Here is a 23,497-nt window from a genome sequence, read left to right as displayed (position 1 = left end):
TTTCCAGGATGCAAGGCCGTATGAGAGACTCTATTATTTTCTCTGGGTCTGTAGATAAGTCACAAAGGCCTATGGAAAACAGCCACCCACTCCAAGTTTTCCAGGACAGCCCCAAATTTCAGAGCTGTGCCTCAGGATTTCCCAAGTACTCCCTGAAATGGGACCCTTGTTCCAAATTTGCAGAATTGGTCTCAGTTGCATACAAGCAATGTCTTGCTGCGTCTGAAGAAAGGACTCAGTACAGTGTTGTCTGGCACTCTGGGAACACAGCTGAGCTGTTTCCAGTCTGGGTTGCCGTGGGCTGTCATAAAACTTGCTCTGAGAAAGCTGGTTACTTAAGGCCTGCTGACACCTGACCTAAACAGACTTAATCAGTTGCATGACATCAGGACACTACTGAGGGTGTGACGTATACACTGTCATCCAGTTCTCATGATCACTCCAATTGTGGAACTGGCCCCAAGCCATTCAGCTTTTTACAGGTAGCCGGGCTGTACAACCTGGGCCCATTCAGTCATCTGGGCAATGTGAGCCCTGAACCTGCTTCACCCGCCCTCCTCTACTGGCTGTCACTGTTCTGAGTAACATGCCCAGGTGGGCAGTGCCCTGACTGCCAGAAACACCTCAAGAGGTTGGGAGCCCCAGGGTGGTCAGCCCTGCCCGGAGCGGGAGGAAACATGTAAAGCCCATACAGGCATTCTGTCCCTAAAGAACTGCAAAGGTCTCATCAGAGGCGGCCCCATCCCATGAGGCTGGAGGGGCTGGTGGCTCTGAGCTGGAATGTTCCATTTTCTCCAGCCTCTGATGTCACCAGAGAAACTAGGACACAGTAGTGAGCACGACCTGCCATGCAGATACTCCTCTAGCCTTGAGCAGATAAGGTTGATCAGTGCGGCCACCTCCCAGCTGTGCTGCTAGGAACACAGAACCTCTCAGGGCAATGGCCACAGAGCCCACACTGCGAGCAGTTAAACTGAAGGCCCTGTCTTGTGCTCCTTTGGGTGTTGTGTGAGGAATTGGTGCAGCTGTAGGATGAGCTGGGGAGTTTCTCCTGACTGTGCATCAAGTTTGACTAGGTGCTTTGACTTTCTTGTTGACTTTTGACTTTTACAGATTACTTATCTCTGGGGGGTCTTACTGATCCACTGACCCATGAGACACACCTGCTGGTCAATCCATTGTCTTGTAAGGATGGGTGGCTCAAGGTGCAGAGGTTTAAAGTAAGGCATTGCTCTGTGAAATGCGATAGAGACATGAAGGCAGACAGTTACTGGGGGAAGAGGTGGGAACTTTGTCATCCAAGGAGCAGAACATGGAGACATGGTGCATGGAGACTCTTATCTTTAGGCTCTGATTCAGACCCAGTCTGGGTGGCTGGAAAATGAAAACCTTGCCCACTGGGCAGCTGCAGAATGAATCTGGGGCTCAGTCTGCTACTGAGAACAAGTGCCTCTGTCACAAACCACCACAACTCTAGCTGGGCCCCTGGCTCTTTTAGCTGCAAGGCAGAGGACCAAAACTGGCCACAGGAATGGCACACTTTGGGGCCCAGCAAGAGCAGGTTAAGGCTTGTCGGTGGCCAGTGAGGAGATGGAGAAGAAAGGTGCTCAGCGGCTGCCCATGTTGGATCTTTACTATGGCCAACTTGAGGATCTTTGTCAGATCATTGTCTGGTTCCCACTAAAGCCTGGGTAGAATGATAATGCAAGGAGTAGAAACCGAGCTGGGTACTTGCCACTTTCATTGCTTTGTGACCTTGCATCACTCTCAATGCCTTTTGCTAGTAAAAATGGTGCTTCATATGGACAAGGGGGCACAAGTAAGACCTGAGGCTGCTGCTTTGGCTTTCCATAAGGGGGAAGCAGTCTTCCCATCCCACTCCACCAAACCCTTCTTTTTCCACTGCACCTTCCCAAGAAATCAGGTACAGGGTATGAGTTAACCAGTACAATCCAGGGAATGGACAGCAGAAGGCAGGGTTTCCACAGCAAAAGCCTGGAGCATGGGGCTGTTGAGGTCTCTTGGCTGGAGCCTTGCCTTGGCTTTTCTCTGGTCTCTTTGAGTCTTTGTGTTTCTCCATAGTGTCATGCGCTAATTAAAAATGAGGTTGAGAGGTGCTTCCAAGGCTTCACAGTCCCTGATTACAAACTTGTCATAAATAGCTCCTGGGGATGAGGGTTATAGGGGCAGACAGGAGTGGGATGACAGTGAGATTTTCAAGCCTTAGCTAAAAACAACATTGTCCTGGGAAAATGTGGAGGTTAAAAGAGACACGACTGTTCAGGCTGAGCAGTTACTCTGCCCAGCTGCTCCCTACATGCCCAGACAGAAGCTCATGGAAGCTGCTTTTCTTTTGGAGTTTCTTCTGTAGGGAGAAAGTGCAGGCCTATTCTGCAGTGTGGGAGGAAGGAAAGGAGGGCTGAACTGATCCCATTCCTCTGGGTAGGAGATGTCAAAAGGAAACACCATCAAAAAGAGAGGAGAGGGGCTCTCTTCTGATGCTAGCTCCATTTGTACCAGCCGAGCCAAGCTGCTGGAATTGTAGAGGTGTCGGTGGGTAGAATTTGGTCTCTTGATGTAAACGCCACCATTTCCTCTGCTCATTAATATTGAATTCAGAAGAAAGGTCTGTGAAGGGCAAGGTGTCATACTGACATAACTCTGTCCTGACCTGAAGTGCTGCCTCTGTCCCTGTCTCCCTAATACTCCAACCCTGGACACCTTACATGCAGCTCTGCCAGCATCCCTCAAATATTTAAAAAGGCTAAAATTCAGGACTAAAAAAAGATAACATGGTGAAGCCAGGCAAGAATGGAATGGGGAGAATGGGACTGAACAAATTAGGGAGAACGGGATAAGGAGGAAGAGTGGAAACCTTTTACGAAGCCAGAGACATCACACAAATAGAAATATTGTTAAAGACTGGGGAAACTAAGCACAAGCAGCCCACAATCCCAGAGCTGCAAAGGCAAGGACAAGGGACAAGAGATGGACACCTACTTATAATATTTTTCTCTTCTGTCTTTTCCCCATCTGCAGACTCCATGCATAATATCTCTGCTCAGCCCTGGCAGATGAAGATGGCTAATCTTACATATGACAACTTTACCAATGGCAACCGATCTGAGGTGGCCATCCAGTATCCCTCCAACCAGTACAAGACTGTGGAGCTGATATTCATTGCTACCGTAACCGGCTCTCTCAGCCTGGTCACGGTGGTGGGGAACATCCTCGTCATGCTGTCCATCAAAGTGAATCGTCAGCTTCAGACTGTCAACAACTACTTCCTCTTCAGTCTGGCCTGTGCCGATCTGATCATTGGGGTCTTCTCCATGAACCTTTACACAGTCTATATCATAAAAGGCTATTGGCCTCTGGGGGCCGTGGTGTGTGACCTCTGGCTGGCACTGGACTATGTGGTGAGCAATGCCTCTGTCATGAACCTACTCATCATTAGCTTTGACCGATACTTCTGTGTCACCAAACCCCTGACCTACCCAGCTAGGAGGACCACCAAGATGGCAGGACTGATGATTGCAGCAGCTTGGATATTGTCCTTTGTTCTCTGGGCGCCTGCCATCTTGTTCTGGCAGTTCATTGTTGGGAAGAGGACTGTCTCGGAGCGGGAATGCTACATCCAGTTCCTGTCCAACCCAGCTGTGACCTTTGGGACAGCCATTGCTGCTTTCTACCTCCCCGTGGTCATCATGACTGTACTGTACATCCATATCTCACTGGCCAGCAGGAGCAGGATAAGGAGGCATAAACCAGAGAGCAAGAAAGAGAAAAAAAACAAGCCACTCAGCTTCTTTAAGAGTCCTCTGATCAAGCAGAATAGCAGTTCTCCTAAGAAGGAGATAGAGGTGAAGGAAGAGGTAAGAAATGGGAAAGTAGATGATCAGCCCTCAGTGCAGACAGAGCCTACAGGCCAACAGGAGGAGAAGGAGACCTCTAATGAGTCCAGTACAGTCAGTATCACTCAGACCACAAAGGAAAAGCCAGTGCTGGAAATTTTGCCAGCTGGGCAAGGGCACAGCCCTGCCCACCCACGAGTTAACCCAGCTTCCAAGTGGTCTAAGATTAAGATAGTCACCAGTCAAACTGGTAGTGAATGTGTCACAGCCATTGAGATTGTCCCAGCTAAGTCAGGAGCCTCTGACCAGAACACGCTGTCAAATTCCCGGCCGGCCAACGTGGCTAGGAAGTTCGCCAGCATTGCCAGGAGTCAGGTGCGGAAGAAGCGCCAGATGGCAGCCCGGGAGAAGAAAGTCACCAGGACTATATTTGCTATCCTGTTGGCCTTCATCCTCACATGGACTCCCTACAACGTGATGGTCCTGATTAATACCTTCTGTGAGACCTGTGTACCAGAAACTGTGTGGTCCATTGGGTACTGGCTCTGTTATGTCAACAGCACCATCAATCCAGCCTGTTATGCCCTCTGCAATGCCACTTTCAAGAAAACCTTTAAGCACCTTCTCATGTGCCAGTACAGGAACATTGGCACAGCTAGGTAAGCTGGCACTCAAGGCCCACTTGGCAGAGTTATAAATATATTCTCCTTTGCCTCTTTGTTTAGAGGGTTCTCCATTCACTACTCAGAACAATGCAGACTGTTTAAAGACTCCAGATGATGCCCTTCACCCAATGCTAGAGAAGATCCAAGGCAGATGCTAGATGCAGCTCCTGGATCATTCTCATCCTGTGGGAGAGCCTGAGGAGCCTATAGACATTCACCAATCAAACAGCACCTGGTTTTCTGCCACATCCCTGGATCCTAAAGAGGCAAAGCCAGAGGCAGGACATTATAAGGAGGCACCAAAATTACCTCCAACCTTTGCAGCTTGCTGCTCTTGAGATGTTGGCTAAGCTAGCATCAGTTCTTGATGTCACCCTAAAACCTAAATGTATTTCCTGTGGATTATGCCTGTGTGCAGGGTGAGATGTCTCTGTGCAATAAGGTGTGAGGTAAGAGCAAGTCCCTTGTTTCACTGACTGACTATCCTGATGGCTTTACAATGCTTGTAGATGTGGAGGGATGTCAGGAGATTTTCAGCATGCTCTTAACCTATATAACACTGAAGACAACAAGGAACACAGGTCAGCCACACAAGGTGGTTGTCCCAAGGTGTCAGCTGATTCATTTTTGGGCCAGCTTGGCATGGATGTGCTCATGGAAGACATTGGATCATTCAGACCCCCTCCTGGGGGCCAGGGCAAGACTCGTCCCTATCATGTCATCTCTAGCATTTTTAGAAGTCCCAGGGGGAGGAGTAGCACCCCCACATCCTTCCTTTTGGGGAGACGATGCCACAGCCTGATACAGCAGCTTGCCTGGAAGCTTTTCCTGAGCTTCAACCTCAGTATTCCTCTGTGAGTTCCATCCCATCCTCGCCAGAGGCATGGAACGAGACTCTTGCGTCTAGCAGATAAGGGTAAAACCCCAGTGTCGCCCTAAGAAACACCAGAAACTAATACTGTGCAGGGGAAAAAGTGTCAGTGCGAGATATCTCTTTCTGCAGCCCTGAGGGAATGTGACCTCTGAGAACCATGTGGCAATGTTAAAAATAACTGTCCTTAGGGGAACAGGGAGCTGATGCCCTGCTCAGAGTACAGTGGTGTGCAGAGAGCAGTCTGGAGATGGGTAAGGCTCTGCTGCTGGAGCTGAGGATGACCTTGAAGGGAATGACAAACTGACCCTGTAGCTCCCTACAGGGCTGGGGCTCCTGCAAGGTGCACAGGGCCAGACAGTGTGCTCCCCTGACTCCCAGTGGGTGTGGGAGGGACATTTCACCTGCTGGTTTCTGGACTCCGGCTGTAAGTTCCCAGAGTGTGGGTCCTGGAGGAGGGGGAGGGAGGAATTACATCATGGACCTCCCCACTAGCTCCAGCTTCAGGTACAGGCCAGAGCCTAGGGGTGTGAGAAAGCTGCTGAGCTTTGTAAATGGATGTAACTCTCTTGTCAGTGTTGTTATGGAGTCCTCAGCATGTGGGGTTCATTGTAAATGTGCAGCCCAAACCCCAGCATAGTTGTATATACAGACCAAACCGATCGATGCCATTGCTCAGCTTCTCCCAAAGTCACACATCCTAAGCACCTCTCTGGCACAGGTAGGCACAGCTGTGGGAGGGTGCAGGTCATGGCCTAGGCTGGTGAGGGGCAGGGATGATCCCTGCAGTCATCTCCGTAGAGAGCTGGGAAGGGTCACTCTCTGCACATGGCATCCCCATGTCTGTCCCAGGGGATGCTGTGCAACTGAGACAAGGGCTGCTCCTTGGCCCTGCTATGGCAACAGCCTCACTGCCACTGCCTTTAGGATAATTTGCATAGTGTTACCCAAATGCCTTGCATTTTTTAATTATTACAATTACAGTGGAACCCACTTCAATGAATAAAGAAACCAAACGAGAAGCCAAGGGCCTTCCAGTGGTTAACTCATTCCCACAGAGCTGGCTCCAGAGTCCATCCTCTGCATGCACCCTGTGTCAGGGGTCACTGCCTAGGTGACCACTAGCCTCTCTGGCAAAGCCTGCAACAAGCTGCTGCTGCTGCTGCTGGGTGTTTATGAAATGCTGTAGGAGACAATGTGCTTCCCTGACTTGGGGGGCAGCCATGGGCAGGGAGCTCTGGTACAGGGGGCTCAGCAGGCATTCATGCTGAAGGAGGGTATGGCTACAAAACCTGGATGCTATGGAGAAGGCTTTATCTTTTGCCCCAGCACCCACTGGCTGGAACAGACTTGTCTTACCCTTGTGTTTTCTCTTGCCCTCTATAGCACCCCATGCTGGCTGATAGAGACTGGTACTGTGTTATATTACACCCCTTGGTGGTGAAGACACAGCTGGCCTTTCCCACCTTTCTGCTCCCTGCAGTTCCTCCACTGGCTCCTCCTTAAACACCCTCCCCTTCATGGCACCACCAGTGTTTACACTTCTGATCCAGCCAGTCCCAGCCAAGAGATCAGGACCAGTCATCCCCATAGCAAGCATCACCTGCAAGCCCAGATCAGTGCCCTGGTCCCATCTGGACTGAGTGATCAGGGAAGCAGATCCCCTGAGGCCACAGGCCCCACCTATGCCAGCGCTTAAATGCCAGACCCAGTCCAGTCTCCTTGTTTAGGCAAAAGTGAAAATTCTTGCTTCTGACTGTCCATGCACTTCTTTGCTGGCTTCCTGGCTGTGACTGGTTTCTGATCCTGGTAAGACCCTTAATATCTCCTGATTCTAGTTCTCTGCTTTGATTCTGGCTCTACCTTTGGCTTTGGCTTTCAGCTTCTAACCCTGGGTAACCCTTGGCTTACCCTGTCTCCGGCTTCAGCTTCTGAGCCTGACCTGTCCTGACTTTGGCTACAGCTTCCAAATCTAGTTCTGATGGTGGACTCCCAACTCCCTGGGAGCTGATTTGGACTGCACCCATATTTCAGGTGTCCAAGCACTAGACCAAACCACCTATGCCATGGTGCATAGCAACTCCTTGGTGCTGCTTCACACTCATTTGAGGAAGGCTTTGCATTTGGATTCTGGTTGGAGTCCCAGTGTTCTTCACCTGGGTGTAACTGTTGGCTGGATGGCTCACCTGGGAAGGGGATAAGCTGCTTCAAGGCAAATGAAAGCAAGATGCTCCAGTTCTGTATGACCGCTCCTGTTTATTTCAGGGGCTTGAGAGCAGGATTCTTCTGGAGTATTATAGTCTCAGAACCTGGGCCATGCAGGCCTGGGCTCAGAGACACAAAAAGGATCCCATGGCATACAGCACGGCTTGCAAGTAGGGGAAGAAACGGGGGAGGGTTGCCTGAGGAATAGCAACTATTCTGTCTGCCCTGGATAGGAGCTGTCCTGCTCAGTCTGTGCCTAAGAGGCTTTTCATTGCTCTTGGTCTGGCTTCAGACATTCCTGTTGTGTGCTCATCTGGTAACAATTACCTTGCGTTAGCTGAGGCATTCCAGAGTGCTCAGGAGCCCAGGGCTGGGCTGCTCTCCCTGGAAGGGGAGGGTGGCTTTGGGGAGGGCCTTGGGCAGCTTCAAGAAAATTCTGGGAGTGCCTTTGAGGCTTTGCTGTCTAGAGTTACTGGGCACGCTGCCTGCCCTCAGCCTTAACCACATGGGGGCCATTAGTTTGGCCTAGGACTAGAGGCTCCAGTGAACACTGTCTGATTGCCCATGTTGCCTGCCAGGGGCACAGTAATTGCTACCAGACCCGTGCAGGGCTGGCATTGTGGAGGAGCTGCGGGGCAGAGTTCAAAAACATGCTCCTGAGAAGGGAACTTTCTCTGTCACAGTTCCCAGCTGCGCATTGGTGCCAGCATCTCTCCTACTCCCCCCACACTGGCTTTTCTCACCTACTTCTCTTGCTGCCTTGCTGTACAGTGGTGTTTAGGGAAGCAAAAGCAGAGAGAATAACAGAACAACCCTGGGAGAGCAAGCTTCCCTCCACTCCTTCTGAGGGAGCAGAGGCTAGAGGCAGCTCTGGGAACAGCTGGAAGATGCTGGTAGCATCTCGCTCACCTGCCCCCTCAGGTAAGTGCCAATACAGCATCGGTATTCTGCCAAGGGCCAGGCTGGCAGCTTGCTGGGCATCTGAAGGGGACCTTTAACTGACATGGAGAAGAGGTGGCAGCCTTCTTCCCTAGGCCTTGCAGGTCTCAACCTGCTATGGGACCAAAGGGACCACAGAGTCTGTAAGACTGTCCAGAAGCTCCTTCTGCCTTATGCCCTTCCTTCTCTCAAGCAGCTGTGCTGGGTCCTTGCCTAAGTAGGACTCTCTGCCTTGTCAGGTGGGGGCCAACACTGAATTCCCCAGGGGCATTCCTGTTCTCCCAGGAGCTTTGTAGCCACTTGTAATTTCCTCAGGAGCTGACATACTCCCATTATTCTGTTGTTGGTGACCCAGCTCCCTGAAGGTCCTCACCCAGCCTCAAGTCCTACAGGACAAAATCACCACAGCAGGGTCTCACTCAACTAGACTTGGAAGCTGTGGCTTTCTGCATCCACTGGACCAAACCGGACCCTGGTTTTCCAGTCACTTCCTTTAAGGTGCTGTTTTTTCCAGTCGGGTTGGGAGTGAAGGCTGGAATAGCTGTGGCTTCCCCATGGTGTGGCCCCACACCCCTGCTCGCTGCAGTCTCTGGCTATGAGGTATTGCCTAATGCAGGGAATGGCATTTTTTCCAATGCCAGGCCAGAGTTCCCATCTACGTTAGACTCCCAGTGCCTGTGGAAGCCTGGGCCTGAGCAATGGTGGGCTTCCCCACAGGCAGTGGTTTTGTCCCCATATCTACGGCATCTCCTGTTGAGAAAGCCTGTGATTTGACTACACAGTAGTAGCCCTTATGGTCTGGTCCAGTGCCACAATTGAAGTATACAGGCCTGGGAAGATGGGACACCAGTACTGGAAACCAGCCCAGTTGCAGAGTAAAAGCAGGTCAATTCCCATGTACCTATGGGAAAACAGACTTCATCCCAGACCTTCTTCCCTGACCAACTCCAGCTGGCAGAGCCAGCAGCAGTCTGCACACTTCTATCCTTTGCACACAGCTCAGACAGCTCCTGTCCACACGCATCTTCGGGCACATGCTTGGTGGTGGGGTAAGAGGCGTGCTCTGATATTGAACCAAGCCAGGAAGCAGCTTCTTCAATACAAAACCCTTGGTGGCACACAGCAACCTCTTCCCCAAGGCCACCTCCCTTGGCAATTCCCTAGTTTTGGTGCCTGCTCCTAGCATAGCTTTACTTTCTCACAGGAATTTGGACCAAGATCCAGGGATGCATTTTAGAAGCCTAAACATTTGGATTGAAGTGGAATTAGACAGCCAAGTCTAAAAATATGATCCAGAAACTCCTGCTGCAGCTGCCACAAAACCTGCTAAGTGCTTATATTCACTTAGTGCCTATATCTTGGACCACAAATTTCTTTGGGACCTAAACCTAGGCTTCGAGTCTCAGGAACTGGCTACCTAACTCCCTTTTAAGCCTTCTTTCAATCCAGATGGAAAGCAGAGTAGTGCCTAAAGTCCTGGCCAAACTGGCTACCCAGAGTAAGCCTCTGGGGGTACAGAGCAGTCCCTGGAATGATCTAGCAGTCACCTCATTAGAGCAGGTATGTCACAGCCTCCCCTTGCTTTCCTTCTGACCTCCAGAACAAGAGGAAGACTCGGCACTGTATTTTTTTAAAAGACTTTTATTGGAAAAGAAAAAAACAAATTTCCCAAAGCGGTGAGGACTTGCCCAGCACCGGTGTGAGAGCATAAAGCAAGGAGAGGCTGCAGTGCTCCGACACAGACAGCTCAGAAGGAATGGGAAGAGAAGAGGGAGAAAAGGGAAATGCCCATTAACTTGGGGGAGATTTTTTTTCCCTTGGTTGCTGCTGGAAACCCAGTCAGCTGCTGGTGGCAAGCCAAGCAGCAGGAAGGGGTCACCCTGAATGAAGAGGCCAGTCTTCAGAGGAACCTGGGCTGGGGGGGTGAAGGAGGACTGAATGCACAGAGGACCACAGGCAGCACGCAGACGTGACCTCTTGCAAAGTCAAGGAAACCAGAAACAAGGCTGCAATGGCTCCAGGTCTTCCCATTGCATGTTAGCCCTTTGGTGAAAGTCCAGAGGTGTCAGGGCTCCTTGCATGTCCACCCCTTCCACCTGGTTTACTTGTAAAGGTTTAGTTTTTCTGTTTCCTGAAAGCATTACTGTCAATCAGATGAGTCATAAGGCTCCCAAGTTTGCCAGGGCAGTGCCAACAGCCACTTGGCTTCAAAGACAGGCCCAAAATGCAAAAGGCTCCAGCCATTACCAGCCCAGAGCACCCCACACATCACACCGAGTATCTGAGAACAAGAGCAGGACAGGAGGTGCCAGATAGTGGCAGAGGAAGGGTACAGGGAAAAGAGACAGCACCTCTGACAGGAAGGGGTGGATTTGCTCTCTACAAAACTAGTGATTAGAAAAGGCATCTTGGTTAAGGAGGAAGTTGTTGTAGGGAGGAAGAATGGAATTTGGCAGAACATCGCCAAGCGGGGGGACCAGGCTGCAGCTCCAAGTGATGTGTCCAAACAGGTTCAGGCACCATGTCCAGGGCTTAGGGGGAAGGTCTCCTCCCCTCTAGTCCTTCCCCTTTCCTTTCCTGGCTGTTTGGAAGACATAAAACAGTAAGAGTTAGCATCTTCGGAAGCCCCACCTCCTACACACGTTAGCTTGGTATCTGAAGTGGTCAGTTCAGTGTAGCTGTGGCTCATTTGGTACCAAGCAACTGCTTGACTTGGCCTGTAAATTTCTTCAGTTAAAACCCAAGAACTGACAGTGAATACAGCCAGGGCTGGGGGGGCAGGAACCTTGCTCATCTGTGCTGTTGCCATGCAAGTCTCTATTTAGTGAGTTCCACACTTGCCATTCCCATGGTCCCATGCAGCATGACCTCCTGTTGGCAGCTCATCTAGACCTTTTTCCCTTCATCGTAACAGGTGCCATTATATTTGCATTAAACTCAGCTGCCTTCTGAGGGTGCAAAATAGAAGGACTGGAAGGGCAAGAGGAAGGGAAAAGAATGTCTAATGACTGGCTGCGATCAGGGCAAGGACTGCCCAGGCATTGAGGAGGGAAATGTCTCCTTGGCGTTCTCCTCACCAACTGTCCTGCACTCACCAGGGTAAAGCAAACACCGTTGGCCGTTCATGGTGGTAGCTGAAACTCCACTGGCACAAACGAACTGTATGGCAACTCCTCTAAATGACCAGCGATAGGTTTGGATCAGGGCCCTTCACTTTGAAGGATCCCAAGCATCTCACAAGCTGTACATGCCACACAGGATGCTGAGCAATGTAACAGCCCACTTAAAGTAGAGGAGAGGAGGGGGAAAATCTTAGTCTGGATTTCACTAGGGACTCCCGTAACCAATAGAAACTGCAACAGGAACTGCAGGCCTCTGGAATGCAATTCTTCAAATAGGAATGTGACTGGGAAACAGAGCCAGCAGTCTGACTCTTGTGAAAGAACCAGGGATCTTAGCAAAGGTACCTGGGCCTGGTATTTTGTTCCCTCCAAAAGATGTCCCTTGCAGCTGCAGAGTGCTTCACGGCCCTGGCAGGACATTGTCTCAGCCCTGAGCCAGAGGGAAAGGCATGCCCTGTTGTATCACCAGCACCACTCAGCAGCCTGAAGGCTTTCCTTACACATGCAACCCAGATGGACCCAGCTTAGCCTGGGAGATCTACCAGGTTTGCACCACCAGGTGGGGATGGTTACATTCCCCAAGGTACAGCACGTACTCCACAACTGTTCCTACAGTAACACAAGATAAGGACCATGGAGGGCCAGGGACTGACCTTTGGATTTTGACTTGATCTTGGGAGAGCAGGGTTTGGTCACGAGGATGGTGTCCTGGCACTGGGCATTGTACAGGGCTTTCTTCAGGGTGCCAGAGCGGGTTTTGAAGCCTGTTTGAACATTACACCCAGTCCAATTCTCAAACTTGTACTTGCAGTCAGCTGGAAGAGAGGTGAGGCTCATTAGACAGTGCCCAAGTTAAATGCCAGCTCCAGGAGTCCTGGGCACAGCATCTGTACTGGCAGGCAAGCAAAATTTACTTCACTATATCAGACTGATCTGTGCTGCACTTGTGATCCCCTGGTCAGCAGCTACACTGCCTCTTCTGGTGCCCAGAGATATAAGCCCAGGTATACTGCAGCACAGAATCCTAGAAAATTAGGCTTGGAAGAGACCTCAGAAGGTCATCTAGTGCAACTCCCTGCTCAAAGAAGGACCATCCCCAACTAAATCATTTCAGTCAGGGCTTTGCTGAGCTAGGCTTTAAAAACCTCCACGGATGGAGATTCCACCACCTCTGTAGGCAACCTGCTCCAATACTTCACCACCCTCCTAGTGAGAGTTTTTCCTAATACCCAACTTAAACTTGCTTTGTTGCAGCTTGAGACCATTGCTCCTTGTTCTGTCATCTCATCTGCCACTACTGAGAACAGTTTAGCTCCATCCTCTTTGCAGCCATCCTTCAGGTTGTTAAAGGCTGCTATCAGTGTGTGATGCTGGCACTGCCACCTTGCACACACACACGGGAAGGTGGGTCCTGCTAGTATCTGTATAGCATGGACTTTCCTTCCAGTGGGCCCGGTACACTTCTCAGCAAACAGGCCACTCAGAAGGCCTGGTGCCCAGATAGTGAGGCACCACTATATACTGGAGGGCAAAGGCAAGCCACCCTAACATGAAGCCTTGAGGGCAGCACCAACCAGCATGGTTTCAGGGGTGGCCTGGCAGAGAGGATAGCCCAAGGTGCTCCCAGACATGACCTGCAGGAAGGGTAGCAGAGCTTCCAACAAAGGAGAGCATAAAGCTAAGCAAAGCAAAGCTCAGTCATGTAACACTGAGGCAAAAGGCAGGCTGTGTGGTGCCTGTTCTACTTTTCCACTACGGACCATCAGTCTGTCCAGCCTCGTGAACAATCTCCTGCTTCAGAGGACATGAGCAAGATCTCGCCTAATGCAATTCACCCCCAAACATCACCAAGGCACCACCGTGACTTGCAGAACCTTTCTAGCAGGAACCTTCCCAAATAGAGACCAACATAACCCCGCAGCCAGAGTGAGTTTCCACTCATTTCACTCCCATTTCATATGGAGCTCTCTCCCAAATATTTGTGTATGCCTACACACTGGCTGTGAGCACCACCCCCCTCTGCCCCCTTTCTCCAGACAACTCAGAGCTCAACAACGACAACTGCTGCTGGAGCACTAATTTGACTAGTATCTAGCCTTTCACTTCATAGCAAAGTAGGACTGGAGGGGATGTTTGTAGGGCATTTAGTCCAATCCCCCCTTGTCCCACTAATCCTATGACAAACTGGTTTGCTCCCTTTGCAAGGGCAGAGCTGACCTCACAGGAAACATGTTGAAATCAGGGAACCCATAGGGCGCCCTACAGCCACCCTGGTCCTTAACAGATGTCTCAGCATGCAGTCCTGTTGTGACTGGAATAGCACGGCCAGACCATGTTGTACTGGGACAGGTCGTCTCCACAACACACAAAGGAACCATGACAACAGGCACAAGGCAGTGAAGAATCAGGCCCTGTATGGGACCTGGGTGGGCTCCTGGCAGCTGCCTCCATAGCCCTCTGAAACAGGTAACCATGACAGTCACAGAAGTCCTACTCATTTTGTGTGGTGAGGGGAAGCTGGTGGTGCTTGGCTGTCCCCCAAGCCAAGCAATTCTTTTGGGATGAGGCCATACACGCACCTCCAAACTCTTTCTTCCAGTTGCAAGGGATCTTGCACTTAACTCTCTTGGTCTCCTCCTTGCAGGTCCCCTCACGGTAGCCTAAACCGCAGTCTTTGCTGTTAGGGACACAGGACCCCCAGTGCCACTCCTCACACTCAGAGCCATTCTTCTTCACTTTGTCTGCAAGATATAGGAGGGAGAAGGCCATCACTGTGGGAATGGAGACCAGCAGCTAGCCCCATGGACAAGGGTCCCCTGCCTGCCCTGTTGCCACCCCAAGTAGACGGTCAGGGCAAGGTCTCCATACCCTGAGCACCCATGAGTTTGCCCCTCACCTTTCTTGTTTTTACCAGCCTCAGAGGTTGCAGCTATGATGATCAGCATCATGACGAGGAGAAGCCCACGGACCTGCATCCTGCACAGGGAAAGGGAGAAATACAAGAAAGAAGTCAGCAGAGAGAGGGAACCCTGTAATCTGGAGGGACAGGGGGTGGCAGGAGACCCAGGAGAGACATCAGGCAAATGTGAGAAGGGGAACATGAGGCTAGTGGAGGGGAACAGAAATAAAGGTTTTACAAAATTATAGTGGTGGGGTAGAGGGGGTGTTAACTGAGGCTGTGTGGTTTCAGGTGTGCTTGGTGGTATTAGGTTCTGGAGGTGATGAGGACAGGGATTAAGAGTGGGGCACAGGGAGGATCAGTCACTCTTCCCTGGGGTTTGAGGTGGCCCAGGTCTGAAGGTTTAATTTGCTCCGTCTTGGAATGACACACCTCCCTTTCTACTCACCCCATAGCCCTGATCAGTTGCTGTGCAAGACAGTGTCTGGAAAATGGTGACCTGGAAATGTGTGTGTCCTGCAAGGAATAGCAGAAATGGTGACCTAAACTTTCCTTGTATTGGGACTATCTGGGCAGGGCAGGGCAGGGCAGCTGACCAAGGGGAGAACGTTTTGATATGGTTTCTCTCAGCTCTAGTGCTTGACTTGAGCCTGCCAGAGGGTGTCTAGGTCCTTCCTAGGGTGTCAAAGTAGGAGCCAATTATGATTACAGAGGTTTATGGAGGAAGGAGGAGAGTGTCCTCCTGGTTTCGTAAGGAGGGGTAAATGAAGTGATCCAAGTTTAGTCATTTGGCCAGCTGTGCAGAGAGCAGGACCCTCTGCGTCCCACAAGTTCCTCCTTTACTAGGATCTTCCAACAACTTAGCCCCTTTCATCCAGATTTCCTCAAAACTGAAGTAGGCAGGAGCAAGTTAGTGGGTGCCAGCAGGTGTTCCCCAACGTCCCAATCCTGCATATCTTCCTTCAGGAATTCAGCCTGGTTGAAGTGCCACCCTCTCAACCTCCTTGACCCAGGGCAGGAGACCAGGGAGGACTGTGGCCTTTCAGGTTGCTGTAAGTATCAGCAGAAAGGGAATTCAACTCCTAAGTGAAGGGGGGTGAGGGGGGGGGGAGGGGATAAATGGAAGTAAACAGGAGGATAGGGAGATCCTGCTAGCTGTGACTGTAAAACACTACTTGTTCACCAAAAAGGGTAGCCCCTTCTTGCCTGAGGGAACAGCTGGGTGTTCTTGGGTGGAAAGATTTACAACAAGAAAAGCTTTGATTTCTAGGAGGAAGGAACCCAAGAGAGAGAACAGAAGCAGCAGCCAAAGGTAATGACCACCAGCTCACATCCACTCTGTTGGGTGAGAAGGGGACTGCATGTTAACTCTTGGGAGACAGCACTGAACAAAGGTGACTGTGAGAGGATCAGTCCCAGATGAACAAGGCAGGTGCAGAAACCTCAAAGTATGACCTTAGGAATTTCTCCATAGACCAGGGCCTTCCTTGTAGCCCCTTCTCAGACTCTATAGGCTATCTGCAACCACAGTGTGCATTCAAGTTGGAGCAGAGAGCTGGGGTCTACCAGCACCACAGGCCTAATCTCTCAGTGACCCTAAGAGGGGCCCATCTCATATTTCACAGTAGGTGACTGCCAGATTAGGCCTCTCATTTCAATTTCTCTGAAGTTCTCTCTCCTGAAGTGGTGGAACCCCTTTAATGAGTGTCAACAAGTGTAGAGGGCTCAGGCTGGATGTGGGAACATGAAAAGTACAATCCCCACCTCCAGCTTCAAACCAGGAGCAGACAGAAGGAGACTGGGAAAGCTGATCTGCCTGAGGTACTTGCTGCTTCTGCCCTTGGAAAGCTGGGAAGCCTCCTGACTGCCTGTTGGCAATAGCAAGGCTCTGCTCCCCATTCCCTGTCCCTGGTATTTCCCCAGGCCCTTTCTGTCCCCGTATTTCCCAGTGCCTCTTTTATCTAGTTCCCAGCAGGCTGCCTTGCCTATGCCAAAGATCCCCAAGGTTGGGCGACTACAGCTGCTATGGAACCTTTATCCGGCTCCAAAAGAATCCAGGGTGGAAAAACCCCCCTACAGCCATCAGTTTTTTTGAGGACTAAAACAGAAGATTAAAAAAAAACAACAAAAACCCATACAATGTAGTGCTCATGTGGAGCTTTAGAAGTGAAGCTACTCCCCCTGCTGGCTCTCTTAACGTCAGCCCATTACCATGTCCCCACAAAGGGACAAGGCAGGAGACTGTGCGTGCATGTGTATGTGTGTGCTTGCGTGCGTGCATCTGTGTAAGAAAGGCAGAGAGGCACTTTGTGTACAGGGAGGGAGAAGGGAAGACAGGCATGTAGAATGTGCTGTGTGTGCACATACCACACAAGTGTTTCTATATGTGCCTGAATATTTAGTGAGGGCACACGGGTGCACGTCCACACGTATGGCGAGGAGGTTCTATGCTACACAACTAGGCCATGTCAAGTTGACTGCATTTCTGTTTTAGCTAAACTGCAGCTGCTTGTTGCAAGGAGCCTTCAGCTCAGGGTTGCAGACACAGATTCCCTGCATGGGCAGTGTGGGCAACTCCCGTCACTTCCCTTGGACTGCACGGATACAGATTTTGCGGGCTGATACTGATAGTCAATTTTTAAGGAGGCATATCAGCCGATACCAATCTGATTTCCAATACAGCTGGGTGTGGCTAGTAAGTCTGTTGTGGTGGAAGCAGAGGGGGGAGGGAAGGGGTGTGTGGGGGCAGATCAATGCCCCCTGCGTTGAGGGAGGGACTGCGGTAGTGGCTGGGGCAGATGCTACCCAGCTGGGGTGGGGCAGGATGCATGCTGTGTGCCCCAGATCTGCATAGGGAGGGCGAGGGGGAGGGTTGCAGTTGCACGCTGGGGCCAGGACTGCACCAGGCTTTTCCCAGTGCATGGAGGCTGTGCTTGGGATGGGCGGTAGTGGCACTAGGAGGGAGATTCTGGGGGGAAATATGCCTTCCGTAGCCCCCTCCCAGTGCTGCTGCCATCCACCCCAAGTGCAGTCCATGCCCAACCCCCCCTGTGCCGAGAAGAGCCAGGTGCAGCCCCAGCTGTAGCCATCCCCCATGCAGATCCAGGACACATGCTCCCCATGTTTTTCCAGGGTGTGTGTGTAGCGGTGGGAGCCGCCCCCCAATCCCGCACAAACCGCAGCTCTGTCCTGCACCCCACCCCAGCCAGGCAGCATCTGCCCCAGCCCCTCGCTCTCCCTCACCATGTGGAGGCATTGATTTGCATTCCCATGTCCTTTCCCTCCCCCTTCCCCTTCCACCACTACAGACTTACCAGCTGCAAGCAGCTCTCCAAGCTGCTGGCCTGTGCTCCTCACTGCCTACGTGCCATGCTGTGGCTGTGCGCGTGCACAAGCATTCATTGGCCAAATTATTGGCCACATCAGGCTGATTTCCAATACAGTTAATTTTCTTTATATCAGTGTCAATTCAATATCAGACCAATGTATTGGTGTACCTCTACCCTCCCCACATCCCATTAGTTATGCCAGGAGATTAAATGGTAAAAGAGGAACAAAGCCAGTTTGGGGATGTGCAGGAGCAGGAGAAAGGATTCAAGCTCTTCCAGCACACCTCTTTCCATGGTAAAACAAGTCTCAAACCCAAATCCCGCTCCATTAGACAGATCTGAAATCTGCCCCTGGAGCCCTGCCTAGGGACATTCTGCAGGAAACCGATCCCTTGTCCTGAGGGGGCCTATAACAATGTCAGCAGCAGCTCAATAACAGCTCCCCCTAGCTCTGGGAAATCTGGGAGCCCTGTAAGTCTGAACAGAAGGCCCTAGCAAGGTGGTTGTCCCTGCCCTGGCAGGTTTTCTCCTGATTTTCCCCATGATGAACAAGAAAATTCCTCTAGTGTTTTCCCTACTGGTAACAGTCCACAGAAGAACAACAATAAACAAAAAGCTCCCCCCTCTGCCCCCGTTGCTATATAGAACTGGTACAGCCAGCAGTGATGCCTGCTTCTATACACCCACCAAGGACCTCTACCTGGTTCTCTCCCTGGGGGATGAGCAGTGGCTTTGCCAAAAGGTGGCACCTCCATCCCTCCCCAAAAGAAAGAGGTACAAATGCACCACCAGGTGGAGCCATGAAGACTGCGGCTGGAGACTCAGCTTTCAGCCAGGCACAATGATCAGAAGCACAGAGACCTTGTTATACCACCTCTTGTCATTCTTTCTACCACAAAGCATCACTGTGATGCTATGAAGAGGTGGATGAGGAAGGGGGTGGGAATAATCAGGCAAAGACTGCTCTGGAAATGACATCATTAAAAGCCACATTTTCCAAAGTGGCATCTAATTCTGGATGCCCGGTATAACTCAACCGGGGCCCAATTTTCAGAGGCATTGAGCCAGCACCACTTCCAGATGGCTTTGGCTGCCCTGTACCACTCTACTTCAGGCCCAGGGTGCTTCAAGTCCAGCACAGAGCAGCCTGTGGGTACCTCATCAGGCCTAGACCCACCCTGAAGTAGTCTTCCCTTGGGAAGTCTGCACACTAGCTGTTCCATCACAACCCCCTATGCATAACCCTGGCTTAGTGCTTCAGCAGGACGTGGCAAACTATGTTCAAAGAATGGCAGTGGCTTATCCAGGGATCAGGTCAGGAACACGGAGGCCCCAGGATCAGGCTAGGTGAGTTTCGAGTCACAGATGCTTGGTGACCACTCCCTCGAGTCAATCCACTTGATGGGTAGGACTGTCCAATAACCTTCCATGATGTTTCCCCACAGTCATCCCCTATATCAGTGGTCTCCAAAGTGGGGTGCGCACCCCCCAGGAGGTGCGCAAGACGATCCATTGGGGTGTGGGAAGAAAATATTAGAACTTCTATTTATATTTATATAAATATACATATATTGGGGGTGCGTGCGCAAAAAGTTTTTACTGATAGGGGTGCGTGATCAAAAAAGTTGGAGACCACTACCCTACATGGTATTTCCACCAAACCACTCTGGAGGGGGCACCACTCCTCCCAACCTCACCTCCTGCTCTGCTCCCACTGCATTTCCAGACTGTTCTGCCACATGGGTTGGCCTTTTTCCTTTTCCCACAAGCCCCACTACAGAGGAGGGAGACAGCTCTCTATCCTCCGTGTTGCTTATGGTCTGGCAGTTCGGAAGCCTGATGGCAGCACACCCACCCAGCTATGCATGACTTTCCCTGCAGGCCTGGGATGGACCAAGTGCCTTGCAGGGAAGAAACACTGGGTCAGCATTCAGTCCCTTCCCCCACACGATCACCCAGGCAGCACGCTGGAGAGAGCAGCTCTGTTCATTATTCAGGCTCCAGCGCGCTCACCTTTTGTGCGTCCGCCGCTGTGAAGCTGCCGGCTTCGCTCTGAATTGAACTGTCACAAAGAATTACACAGCCCGGCTGGTTGAAGGCAAAACTGAGGGGATGACTGCCGTCTTTCCCCCCTTCCCCACCTCAGCTGGGAATTACCCTGCAGAGCACAGCACCAGTCAGGACACATCACAAGCCTCTTCCCACCAGGCTCTCCTCAGAGGCGGAGAGGACAAGAGGCTCAGCACAGAGCAAGCCGGAGCAGCCCACATTCAGGATGGAGCAACTGGGAACAGAGTAGATGGGACTTTTACAGCGTTAGTGCTCCCACCTCGCTCTCTGCAGCTCCTTCTACGGGGAGAAGAACTAGGGGAGGTCTTGGTTATCACAAGGGTGGCATCCCCAACCAATCCCCTACAGGGCCCTCAAAGCAGCATTTTTTAACTCTTCCCACTTGACCCAGACCCTTCCACTCACCTTCCCTTTGTAGCTCTGGTTTCTCTGCAGCATTGCCTCCATGTAATGGAGCCTCCAGTGTGCTCCCACTGACACCCTCATCTCCTCTGGCCCAAACTAATGCTTGCTTCCTCCTTTCCATCCTCCAGCATCTGCTTACCTCTTCACTGGCTTCCCAGTATTACCCTTCTTTTTACACCTTTCCATGGACTTATTCCACCCAATTTCTCTACCTTTTCTGCTCTTCTAGCACTGGCCTCCTTCCTGCCACTTCTCTCCAAGTCTCTTCAGTATGGGTGAGGCACTGCTCTTCTACAGCTCTCCCCATCTAAGACTCTGCCCTCTTGACTGCACGAGAGACATGGCCCCCAACTTCCAGAGGCAGGATTCACTATGCCATCATCTGCCTCTGAACCCAGATCCTAGAAACCAGGTGCGAACCCAAAACGTTTCCGAGTGACTGACCAGAACACAAAGACTCAGCTTCACCTGCTGCAGCTGTCAGACACTGGTAAACCCTTCTGGCAGAATGATGTCCCTATGAGGTACATACATGACAGACAAGACTGGAGCCCAAAGAAGGGAGGGGAAGGGCTGTCTTGGCTGAAGTGCAGACTGGGGGGTAAGGACTCCTGGGTTCTTTCCCAAGCTTTACTACTCACTTGCTATGCAAGTCACTTGCCCTGCCTGTGCCTCAGTCAGAAAAAGAAATTAAGAAGTCCTTGCGATTTCCCCCATCTGCACATCACTCACTGTACAGCGATAGGGAGGACAAAAGGTCACCAAAACACAGAAACACTGACACTCCAAAACAGTTCCCAAGCAAAATAAAAATGACTTTGAACCTAAGTTCACAGAACTATTTTCCTTCAGCATCGAGCTTCATGTTCACCCCTGCTGAAGCCCTTCTATGCCTGGTTGTTACTTTTTTTTTTAATAGAAGTCCAGCTTCTTTGTCATGGGCTTGAATATGTCCTTCTCCCTCATGTCTGGTCTCGCCCCAAATAAGCTGCTTACCTATGGACAGAAACTGACAATCTCTCTCATCACCAATGGTTTGCTTCACCTGGGATCAGCTCTACAGAAAGTTTCTGAGTTATTATAATGGATCATAAAGGCCAACCATAAAAATGAAGGACCTAGGGACCCTGTCTGATCTCTCCTCTATGCCAGGGGATGCCAGCTGCTGGTGTCTCTCTTAACCCAGGAGCTGATGCCTAGGCCTCTACCTCCAAGCCCAACTACTTTGCAGCCACCGACTGACTGGTCTGAATTGTTGCTACACTTTGGGTACCGGAGAAACTCCCGGGATGGATCACTCAGCCTACAGACAGCACCTGAAAACATGGGCTTGACCTGCTTTTCTTTTTTCAAACTGCAGCTTGGTCAGACTGCAGGGATGAGGGCGCACTGAACCCCACCACCCTGGGAAACTCCTTGCTGTCCCCCAAGCTGAGTTGATGTGCTACAAATCCTCCCTGCAGGGAACTGGGGCAGGATGGAGCTGAGGCAGGGCAGGAGAGGGGCAGCTTAACTCTCCCCCTTGGCCTGTCATTTGCAGCCAGTGGCTGGTGCTCTCCCACCCTGGGTGTGGGTGGGAGAGCAGGACTCCGCAGCTCGAGAGCTTTTCCTGGAGCGGGGATGCAACAACTGCCCCTCAAGGGACATAAAGGACCCAGTATTTGGGGGAAAAGGGTCGCACCTCAGGGATACAGCCATCCATCCCAGCTTCTCCTCTTTCCGCAGACTCAACCCTGTTAAACCGGGCGGTAAGAGTCTGGACGCGGGCTGAGGCTGGGTGGGAGAGCGTGCAGGCTGCCTGGCTGCTCTCCCAGCACATGCGCCTCTGTTCAATCTGCCCCGCGTGGGGCTTTTTGCAGGGAAGGCCACCCACCTCTTCTCTGTGCTGAGGCCGGCCTGCCCCTGCCTCCCTCCCATCCCCATAACCCTCTGGGGGAAGGGGCAGCTTCAGGCCCACGCCTGCCCTGGCGTAGCTCTCAGGGTGGTCGTCCTGCCACCCTTCCCCTGCCAAGTGGGCCCTTCTGGCTCCTTCTTTGCCCACGCTCCCTTTCCTGCTGCCCCATGCCACGCGGGCTCCCTCCGATGCCGGGCCACAGGGAGGAGAGCTGCTGCCCTGGCTGGGCGCCCCTCGGCTTCGCGGGCTCAGGGGCTCCAGTGGAGCTGGGGCGGCGAACGCCCGACCCCCGCTTCCACATGCTCGTCTGCCCTCCCTGCGCCTCCCCTGGCGGGGGGCCGAGCCCTGCAGCCCCAGGGCTGCTGCCCCCGCTCCTGCCACTTGACCCTGGCCCTGCGCTCCGGCCAGGCGGGGCACGCTCTGCTCTGCCTGGCACCACCCCGCGCCCCACACCCGGCCCGGGGCTCCCCGGCCGGCACCTCCACCTCCCGGGGGCTGGAGGCAGGCGCGTCCTCCCGCCCGGCCGCCCCCCAATTTTGGCGCGCGCTGATACTCGAGTGAATACGGGCCCGAGGTGCGGCCGCGAACTCCTTCCCGCCCCGGGCGCGGGGACTCGACGGCGCCTGGTGCGGGGGAGGGGGCGGTGCGGGGGAGCCCGGGGCGGAGGGCGGCCGCCCCCTCGGGGAGCGGGAGCGCCGCGGCACCCGCCGCACTTACTTGGCCGGAGGGAGACGCGCGCGGTGCTGGTGCTGGCGCCGCTGAGCCCCGCGTCCCGCTGCCGCTCGCTTCCCCTTTGTGTCTCCAGAACTAGTTTCAGCTGGTCACATGTGGACACCACCTTGCGGCGCGGCCGCCCCTGACGTCACGCCCAGCTGACGACAAAAGGTGGGTTTGCGGTTTTTTTGGAACCCAAACTTCGCCAGGCTCCTCCCCCTCTTCCCCGCCGCACGTGGGCAGCCTGCCCCCTGCTCGCGATCTTGGCCTTTGCCCTGCTGGGGCCAGAGGTGCGGGGCCCTGCGGCTCGTAGCCTGGGCCGGGGGTCTTGGAGAAAGCCCAGGGCATCCAAGGGACAGAGCAGCGCTTCCCAAACTTTTCCTCGCTTGACCCCATTTCCTCAGCATGATCCCCTCGCTCCCAATTCACAGCCCCCGCAACCCCATCTGCTGATGTTGAGATCCCATTTGGGGTCACGACCCACAGTTTGGGAACCACTGGGATAGAGGGAGGCTCCCTCTGCCCCACAC

General features: G+C 52.4%; 2 protein-coding genes across 2 annotated transcripts in view; one reads left to right on the top strand and one right to left on the bottom strand.

Moving 5' to 3' along the window:
- The window catches only part of CHRM4 (cholinergic receptor muscarinic 4), a 43,601-nt gene extending 33,152 nt beyond the window's left edge, over nucleotides 1–10,449 (top strand). The window contains exon 2 of the mRNA XM_090033046.1: nucleotides 3,040–10,449. Within this exon, the coding sequence (XP_089889172.1) occupies nucleotides 3,040–4,517 (1,478 nt within the window). The 3' untranslated portion in view covers nucleotides 4,518–10,449. The remainder of the gene's footprint in view (nucleotides 1–3,039) is intronic.
- MDK (midkine) lies at nucleotides 10,212–23,104 on the bottom strand. Its single transcript, XM_090033047.1, has 5 exons — nucleotides 22,971–23,104; nucleotides 14,553–14,632; nucleotides 14,236–14,397; nucleotides 12,310–12,471; nucleotides 10,212–11,115 (listed from the first exon to the last, which is right to left on the bottom strand). The coding sequence occupies exons 2-5, from the start codon at nucleotides 14,629–14,631 to the stop codon at nucleotides 11,090–11,092; spliced, it is 429 nt and encodes a 142-aa protein (XP_089889173.1). The 5' UTR covers nucleotide 14,632; nucleotides 22,971–23,104; the 3' UTR covers nucleotides 10,212–11,089.
- Nucleotides 23,105–23,497: the final 393 nt, after the last annotated feature.

The sequence above is a fragment of the Crocodylus siamensis genome, chromosome 2 (genome assembly GCF_052110815.1).
Source record: "Crocodylus siamensis isolate JL-2025a chromosome 2, ASM5211081v1, whole genome shotgun sequence".
Taxonomy (NCBI): Eukaryota; Metazoa; Chordata; order Crocodylia; family Crocodylidae; genus Crocodylus; species Crocodylus siamensis.
This window is presented reverse-complemented; position numbering and strand designations above follow the sequence as displayed.